At 35.4% G+C, this 10,151-nt stretch overlaps 1 protein-coding gene across 1 annotated transcript; it reads right to left on the bottom strand.

Moving 5' to 3' along the window:
- Positions 1-9,248: 9,248 nt before the first annotated feature.
- On the bottom strand, positions 9,249-10,114 carry LOC130826283 (serine/threonine-protein phosphatase 7 long form homolog). Its single transcript, XM_057691893.1, has 2 exons — positions 9,695-10,114; positions 9,249-9,615 (listed from the first exon to the last, which is right to left on the bottom strand). The coding sequence occupies exons 1-2, from the start codon at positions 9,995-9,997 to the stop codon at positions 9,265-9,267; spliced, it is 654 nt and encodes a 217-aa protein (XP_057547876.1). The 5' UTR covers positions 9,998-10,114; the 3' UTR covers positions 9,249-9,264.
- Positions 10,115-10,151: the final 37 nt, after the last annotated feature.

The raw sequence follows: 10,151 nt of genomic DNA on the forward strand, positions 1-10,151 counted from the left end.
CTTTAACAACAAATGGTCATAAACTATCTAACTAAAATAAATAAGTAGTACATGAAATTAACACATAGCCAAGCAATTAGGTACATGACCAAAATTAATGAATTAATAAATTAAATCAGATTTTAATTCCTCTTAACATTAATTAATTCACAAAATTCAAATTAACTAGTTTAAGCCATTATTAAGTAATAATTTTGTAAAATTAAACCCAAATTCATCAAAATTAATTTACACTATTACCTACTGATTGTAACATATTTTAGAGTTAAAATAAATTTAAATCAATAAATTACAACCAAATTACTATTAATAAAAAGTGCATATTTTCAGATTTTCATAATAATTTAAAATAAAATTATTCAAATCACGAAAATTAAATTTTAACCAATCCTAAATTAAATCTATGTTATAACACATCATAGAAGATTAAAATAACAATAATATATGCACGAAAATAATTAAAGCAAAATTTACAATTTAAAACCGAATTAATCAATTTAAATTTTAATTAATTCTAAACAAGACTTCTATGTTTAATTAACAAACTAAGTGAGGAAAAATCGAGTTACCTGGATAATGGAGGAAAGTAATAATCTTTAGAAGATTAAAGAAAACTCCAAGAAAATCTCTCAAATAATTTGCAAAATAAATTCCTTGAAGTAAACTTGAATAATTCAAAATAAGTCTTCAAAAGTAGCCCAAAAATATGATAATATTTTGGCACTTGAAGAAAAATAAAGCAAGTATTTTGTTATGTTCCTTTTTTTTGAGAGAAAAGAATGAGAGAAAGAAAGTTTATGAGCTAGTTTATGAATGAATGAAAAATTACATAATAATAGGCTAGTATTTATAGGAGGGGAAAAACCATTCCAAAAGACTTCTCATAATGGCTAAAAATTTATGAGCATTAGGAAGTTCAATCAACTTGAGGAAAAGAAAGATGAAAAGATTTGAAGGATGTTCATGCATTATTCCATTCTAGAATATACCAAATAATTAAGCATGAACTAGAATCATTTAACCTAATTAAACACTAATTTATTTTACATGCCTATCATGATATTAATTCACTAAAAAAAATATTTAGTCCTCCTAATTTAAAACTTGTTACCACGAGTTGGTCCAAAAATAAATAACCTAGGACATATAATAGTAGTACATAAATTTAATTAAAATAATATATTAACTCAACAACAACAACAACAACAACAACAACAACATCAACAACAACAACAACAACAACAACAATAATAATAATAATAATAATAATAATAATAATAATAATAATAGTAATAATAATAATAATAATAATAATAATAGTAATAATAATAATAATAATATTGATAATAATAATAATAACTTACGCACATTTTAAAAAATCACATTATAAAGTATAAAAGAGATAGTTATAATAAATCACAAATAATATCATAATAAATTATTTTAAATTAAAGAATAGACTTAAAGAAAAGTAACTAGAAAGAGGAATAAAATGGAAATTATGCCTTAGAGAAAATTCGGGGCATTACAATCCTACCCACTTATAAAAAGTTTCGTCCTCGAAACTTACAAAGAGAAAGATAAGGAAACAAGGACGAAATAATTACCTTTGCTCGGCTACAAACAACTCGGGATACTTAAGTCGCATTGACTCTTCAGTTTCCCAGGTGGCTTGTTCATACTTTTGACTACGCCACAACACTTTCACTAAGGGAACTTCCTTTCTCCTCAAAGAACGTACCTGACGATCAAGGATTTTGACTGGCTTTTCTTCAAAAGTCAAATTAGGATTGACCTCCACCGTCTCTACGGCTATAACATGCTAAGGGTCACTTCGATAACGCCGTAACTGAGAGACATGGAACACATTGTGAACCTTAGATAGCTCGACTGGCAAAGCCAACTTATAAGCCACTTCACCAATCCTCTCAAGTACCTCATAAGGACCCACATACTTAGGGCTGAGCTTGCCCTTCACACCAAATCTCATTACTCCCTTCATTGGGGACACCTTCAAAAGCACCTTATCCCCAACATCATAAGTAATAGGTCTCCTACTCAAATCGGCATAAGACTTTTGTCGATCCTGGGCAGCCTTCATCTTTGCTTGAATAACTATGACCTTATCTATAGTAGATTGGATAGGATTGGGTCCCAACGCCAATGAATCACTTATGTCGCTCTAGAAAGTAGGACTACGACATTTCCTGCCATAAAAAGCCTCGTAGGGAGCCATTTGGATGCTCGCATGATAGTTGTTGTTGTAAGAGAACTCTACCAAGCTTAAAGACTTCACCCACGAGCCTTGGAATTCCAGGGCACAAGCACGGAGCATGTCTTCCAAAGTCTGGATTGTTCTCTCCGTTTGCCCATCAGTTACAGCATGGAAAGCGGTACTCAACTTCAACTTAGTACCAAAAGCCTTTTGTAACGAGGACCATAAATGAGATAAGAACTTGGGATCACGATCGGACACAATTTCGCTAGGTACACCATGCAACCTTATGATTTCATTTGAATGAGCCTCCACCATTTGCTCCATTGACCAAGTCTTTTTCATAGGAATAAATCTGGCAACCTTGGTCAAGCGATCAACTATTACCCACACTGCATTCAAGCCACCAGCGGCATTAGGAAGCCCCATCACAAAATCCATGGAAACGGAGTCAAACTTCCATGCTGGAATAGGAAGGGGTTGTAACAAACCACCTGGCCTTTGATGCTCAATCTTCACCTTCTGACACACCAAACACTTGGCAACAAATTCACCAACCTCCTTTTTCATACAAGGCCACCAAAAGCTTAGCTTGAGGTCCTTATACATCTTCGAACCTCCAGGATGCACTGAATAAGGAGTGTTATGAGCTTCACTCATGATTTCGTTCTTCAAAATCGGATCATTAGGCACACACCACCGCCCTTTGAACTTCATACTCCCATCCTCTACAATATCAAAACTCTCAGCTCGTCCTTGAGCCTTTGCAGCTCGAATCTTCCGAAGCTTAGAATTATTTTGTGCTTCTCTCTTAACTCAGCATAAAGAGCAGGCTCAGAACTCATAGCGTTTAAGCAAGCTTTAACCCCACCCAATGATACCATTTCAATTTCCATCTTGCGGAATTCCTCACATAAGTCCTTGGAGAGAACCTTCATAAAATTCAGCAAGGGTCCAGGCTTTCGACTCAAGGCATCAGCAACCCTATTAGCCTTTCCTTCCTTATACTCCAAGGTCAAATCATAATCCTTGATAAGCTCGAGCCAGCGCCTCTGACGCATATTCAATTCTTTCTGAGTGAACATATACTTGAGGCTTTTATGATCAGTGTAAATTTTGCACGAAACATCATATAAATAGTGTCGCCAAATCTTTAATGCAAACACCACTGCAGCCTATTCAAGATCATGCGTAGGGTAATTCTTCTCATGAACTTTTAATTTCCTTGAAGCATAGGCAATAACCCTACCCCGTTGCATCAACACACACCCTAGTCCACTCTTCGAGGCATCAATGAACACCTCATACTCCTCTCCTTTTGTCGGCAAGACTAAGACAGGAGCAGATGTGAGCTTTTTTTTCAATAACTGAAAAGCCTTTTCGCACTCTTCGGACCATCTAAACTTGCAGTCTTTCTTCATCAATTTTGTCAAAGGTTGAGCAATAATAGAGAAGTTATGCATAAACCTTCGATAATAGCCTGCAAGTCTTAGAAAACTCCAAACTTCAATTACACTAGAGGGACTTGCCCATTCTAGAATAGCTTTAATCTTGGCTAGATCAACCTTCACACCTTCCTTGCTAATAACATGGCCTAGAAATGCCACTTTCTTAAGCCAGAATTCACATTTTGAGAACTTGGCAAACCATTTCTGCTTCCTGAGAATGTTTAACACCATTTCTAGATGTTTAACATGCTCTTCTTCATCCTTCGAGAATACCAAGATGTCGTCAATGAAGACAACTACACATTCATCCAACAACTCGTGAAAGGACCTATTCATCTAGTCCATAAACACAGCAGGGGCATTCGTAAGACCGAAGGGCATGACGACAAATTCATAATGCCCATATCTAGTCCGAAAAGCCGTCTTTTGAATATTATCTTCCCTCACAGGGATCTGATGCTAACCAGACCTAAGGTCAATCTTAGAAAAGACACCCGCGCCCTTTAATTGATCAATAATATCGTCAATTCTTGGCAAGGGATATCCATTTTTGATAGTTACCTTGTTTAGTTCACGGTAGTCAATACACAACCGCATACTACCATCTTTCTTCTTCACAAATAGAACTGGAGCACCCCAAGGAGAAGCACTGGGCCTTATAAAACCCTTATCGATAAGCTCTTGTAACTGAGTCTTTAACTCTTGCATTTCTGAGGGTGCCATTCTATAGGGGGGTTTAAAAATAGGAGCAGTACCTGGAATCAAATCAATCCCAAATTCTACATCTCTTCCGGGAGGGATTCCAGGTAATTCTTCGGGAAATACATCTGGATAGTCTCTGACAATGGGAATGTCTTCAAGCTTAACACCTTCGGAGACTTTGGTCACTTTGCACAAGAAAACTTCATTCCTTTTCCTTTGTATTTTCATCATCTTCATAGAAGAGACGATCTTCACACCAGGCTTTGCTTTGGTGTTAGAATAAGAAACTCTCTCCCCTTTTTGGTTTCTCTCATCCCTACAATGGAATACAGCTCGGAATTCCTTCAACCAATCCATGCCGAATATCACATCGAATTCATCCATGGGGAACTCTTTAAGATTTGCAGTCAATTCTACCTCGTTAATGATAACAGGAACGCTTCGAAAAGCGCGATGACAAGAAATTTTCTTCATCACACCACCTTCATTTAGCCTCCATTAACTAGCCTTCCATCACATTTCATTATTTTATTTAAATCTACCCTTTAGATTAGTCCACCTATTTTTAGTGAAGTCTTAAACTTTGAGTTGCCAAGTACCGAGGTGCGAAACTTTGACACATCTCTATTTAGAGGCTCACATCACTTTGAGCCATAGGATGGGGGAATGAGCGTAACTTTAAACACTTGAGTGAGGTTGTTCATATTGGCCAACATACCCAAAAGTGAGGTCTACTTATATATATAGATGTAGCATCAAATAAGAAGGATTCTAAAATGAGAAGGCTGAGAAAGATTTTTGTTTGATTTTGTTTGGTCACTATATATACAAAAAAGGATACTATGTTATAAATTAAGAACATTTTAAAAATTATTTCATAGTTACCGTTCTATGTAACATACTTACTTTCACAATTATGAGATTTTGGCTCAATCATGAACATAGATTTTTTTTTATTTTAGTGAAATCAAGGGTGTAGAGTCCTTCTTATCCTTCTCTTTTTCAACCCCTTCTCAATGGATCCCTCTATATATATATATATATATATATATATATATATATATATATATATATATATATATATATATGTATATATATATATATATGTATATATATATATATATGTATATATATATATATATGTATATATATATATATATGTATATATATATATATATATGTATATATATATATATATGTATATATATATATATGTATATATATATATATATATGTATATATATATATATATATGTATATATATATATATATATGTATATATATATATATATATGTATATATATATATATATATATATATATATATATATATATATATATATATATATATATATATATATATATATATATATATGTAAATGGCTAGTTTGACTACTTAACGACTACTTTGAACACAAACCACAAGGAAAAAGTCAAAATAGCCAAGCATCTGTTCGCAATTATTAACTGCAAATAAAGAAGTCCTAGTCAAACAAGGTCAAACATCTGTTTGTAGTTACTAACTGCGAACTGAGGCTTGACCCTGTTTGACCAGGACTTCCTTTGTATGCAGTTAGTAACTGCGAATAAGTCCTTGACTTTTTTGACCAGTGTCTCTTTATACTCAGTAACTAACTGTGAACTAGTTTAAACTTCAACTTTGGGATTCAAGGCTCTTATTCTTGGAAATAAGTTTGTGCTAAACTTATTGAATGCTTCCTTTTTTCTTTTGATAATCTATTTCAAATAAGAAATGCTTCGCTTAGGAGTTGATGTTGACATTTCATGAGATTTCTGTCCTTCATTCCCATTAACTAATATCGCAACCCCTCTTCTTCTTTTTCTTCTTCTTCTTCTTCTTCTTCTTCTTCTTCTTCTTCACGAAACGCCTTAGCCCTCAGATAGTGTTCTTCTTCATACCCAATCTCGCAGCTCGTGTTCTTCTTCCCCACGAGACACCTCACACGGTTTGTTCTCTTTTTTGATTTTAGGGGTTGTTTTCTTTTTCGATTTTAGGGTTTGATTTTGATATTAATATGAATGATTGCATTGTTTAGCTTGTCAATGGATATTTTAGGGTTTGTTCTATGCTATAAGTGATGTAGGATCACCTACATCTAGTTCTCCTGAGCTAGCCAAGATCAATATAATGATACATCAAATGGAAGACGCTCAAATTCAAGGTCCAAAACTAATGTCTTTTAATTTCGTAGTCATAAACTAAGTCTTCTCTTTTGGGTCGTATTATTATTTAAGTCTTTTATTTTATTTCGAAAAAAAAATTTGTTTGTTTTCTTTTACAATAAAAAGTTTTAGAGATGATTAAGCCAGGTTTAGGATCAAGCTTAATCATGTCTCATGTTTAGTTAGTTGAGTTGTAATTTTCTTTTAAGTCTAGTATTTATTTTTGGCTCAAATGGGTTCGAAATTTACAAAGCGTGCGAAGCAAGAATCGAAACAAAGCATTCAGCCACAAAATCAATAAAATGGCTGAAAATCATCAAGGATATATGAAGATTATTGAAGGACATTTGCAAATCAATTCAAATCAAGCCAATCACTTTATTTCCAAATATCCTCTAGATAAAAAAATATAGTTGTTGGGGACTTGCTTTTATCCACTATATTTAAAAATATAGCTGTTGGGAGCTTGCAAGTTGTAATCTTTGGTAGCTGAATGCTTTAGTATAAATAGGCTACTTGCTCTCTTGTAATTCATTGACTTCCATTACATCTTTAATACAAACACCTTTGAGCATTTCTTGTTCTTTCTTTGCAATTTAATTTTAACTTGGAGTAGTTGAAAGTAAGTTGAAGTTCCTTTGCTTTTCATTCTTTTGGCTAAAGATTGAATGTGTTCTTAGGAGCCCATAGCTATAATTTCGTGGTGAATTCTGTATCGAAATTAAAACTTTGGTTCAGCCATTTTTAAGTTGTTCAATCAACATATCTTTCTTAATTTTTCTTGTTTCAAACCACAAAAATCACAAAACAATTCCATTACAATAGAAATTAATCAGCCTTATTTATTGAGTTCGAAACTTCAAAATACAAACGTGTGTATATAGTTTGGTTCTTGTTTAATACATAGTCAACCTATATCAATAAGTTTTACACCATTTTTATTGTAAATGTTACACTGTATTAGTTAAAAAGCTGTCAATGGTTGAATTGTTTAAACTTATGCCATTGACGAGCCAAAAAAAAAACTACTGTTTCTTTTTGCCTCACAATAGCGATTTTGGGACTTAGGGTTTGTTCCATTTGACATATAGTTTCCTCTTCCCTGTGTATTTTAGGTTGTGTATTTTGCTTCCTCTTACTTGTGTTGTTGACATATAGATATAGATATAGTTGTATGTTTTGCTTAATAAGAAAAGTGCATGAGTTATGTAAGTGGTTAAGCTGCTTCATTCAATCATACTACTTCTATTTGTAAATGATATTTAGACCCATTAAGGTGTTTCTTACCAAAGGTTCAAATTTGACAAGTCAAGAGACTTTTTGTAGATCCTGCAGGTTTAGGTCTGGGTTTGAAAATTTGGACCCTTAGATTTTAGATCCGAGTCTGGATCCACTAAAAATTTATGGGTCCGGATTAGAGCTGTTCATGGGCGGGCTTGGGCGGGTAGCGGACCGGGTATTTGCTATAAAATCTACCCGCGGGCACAAATATACAAAACCGCGCCCGCATTTGAGGGCATAATTTTTTGTCGCTACCCGCCCATTTTTAAAGCGGGCGGGACTCGCGGGTAGGTGGGTATTTATTACATAAATATCAAAAATATAATACAAAATATAAAGTTGGAGAATTACGGGAATACTACCTGAGACAACTGCAGTTCTGGAGGACTACCGCAGCAGGCTCTAATCGCCGGGAAGCTTTAATGGAGATTGGAGAATGGAACTGTGAAGCCGTGAGGGAGGAATGAAGAACTGTGAAGCCGTGTGCCCGTGAGGGAGAAATGAAGAAGGCAAGAACTGAAAAGCAGGTTTTGAAATTTTAGGGTAACTTAAAACATTAAAAGAGGCGGTTCCTTACTTCCTTTTTTATTTTTTTCTTTTCGTTTTTTTTTTTTAATCTTTTGGGTAACTTAATATAATTGATTATTAAAACTTTAATATATATTAAACTAAGCGGGCGGGCGGGTATACCCGCGGGTATTTTTTTAGTGTCGCTACCCGCCCATTTATCTTGGCGAGCGGGTACTACCCGTCCAAACTTAAATTTTTTTTAAAAATCGCTGTCCATGCCCGCCCGTTTTTTGAGCCGGGCGAACCGGGCCTGGCGGGTAGCCCGCCCATAAACAGCTCTAGTTCGGATCATACTAACATGCTCCAGAGTCACCCCATGACCATCCCTAGTTTCCAGTCCGTTCTAAGTTTTAAAATTTCTAAACCAGACCAGATCAAAAATCAAGAGTTTTTGAAATTCTTAAGTGAAAAAAAAAAAATTAATTAAATAAACTAACTTTCAAACAATTTTCAAAAGTAAGCGTCCGTACCCCAAAGCTGTGCTTTGGAGCTGTTCGCAGTTAGTAACTGCGAACAGCATATAAGACAAACTAGCTGTTCGCAGTTACTAACTGCGAACAACTATTTTGTCTTATATGCTGTTCGCAGTTACTAACTGCGAACAGCTAAGTAAATTTTTTTTTTTCCCTTTATTTTTGAGTTGTTTGTTGTTGTAATTGCACTAGAGACATTAGAATAGGTAATTACAAGTCGATGTATCTTTAAGGCGGCATGATTCATCGCCAAAACTCCGATCATTCATAAGTCAATTAAAATATATATGCAACAAAATATATACAAATGTTTGAAATATACAAGTCAATTAAAATATATATATATATATGTACATAGTCGATCCAAATATACAAAAGGTAATCGTTAACGCTCATGAACCCTCATCTACCCTATCCAACTGGGTTGGTCTCCTTCGCCTCCTACGATAGAAAGAGGCGTTCGCGTGACGCTCTGGCAGTGGAGGGGACTGGTACTGTGATGGCTGTGATGGCCCAGCCTGTGAGGTCCCCGCAGCATCAACGGGATATGAATGATCCATCTCCTCCAAATGGTAGTCATAAGAAGGAGAGCATGCCATGTGCGTATGGGAGGTAGTCGGTGAGTGCTGTGCAGCGACTTTCGGTATGAAGTGCTGGAACTGCGAGCCGAAGAGCATGCCATGTGCAATCTCCCTCACCGGCTCCTCCTGGCTGTACCGCATCACGTTTGCCGCACCTTGTGCCTGCAATTAATATTAATAAAATGTAACATTTTATTATTTAATTGGCAACTTAATCAAATAAATACAAATGAAGACTTACAAATTGGGTCATCGCAGGCGCAGCAGGTGCGTAATGTGCTGCTTCCAAGAGGGCACGTGGTGTCATCCATCGGCGCGTGATGGAGAGGAACCACGGCATATAGTCAGGTGTAGTAGGTGCGCCGACAACATCGATTAGCGCACCTTGTGCCAGCAGCTCAAGTCTATGATCCCAACGAGCGATGTGGCGCCCGTTGATCTCCATCCAGTTTGCCCCAGCTTGATTTCTTCGCGAAATTAGGTGCAGCTGGGGTTCAGTGTCACAAGGCGGTGGAATGCCATGTACCAACCCATATTGGCGCATTACGCGCTATAGTATCCCACACTAATTTTGAAGTGCCAAATTGAAAGAGGATTGCACGATTTGATGGAATGAATCAATGGTTTTAGAGGGAGAAGGTGGAAATGTCGAGTGAAGTGGGTTTTTGAATTGGGATTTTGCGAAAAACAGAAACTGA

Source organism: Amaranthus tricolor, chromosome 1 (assembly GCF_026212465.1).
Source record: "Amaranthus tricolor cultivar Red isolate AtriRed21 chromosome 1, ASM2621246v1, whole genome shotgun sequence".
NCBI classification, from domain to species: Eukaryota; Viridiplantae; Streptophyta; class Magnoliopsida; order Caryophyllales; family Amaranthaceae; genus Amaranthus; species Amaranthus tricolor.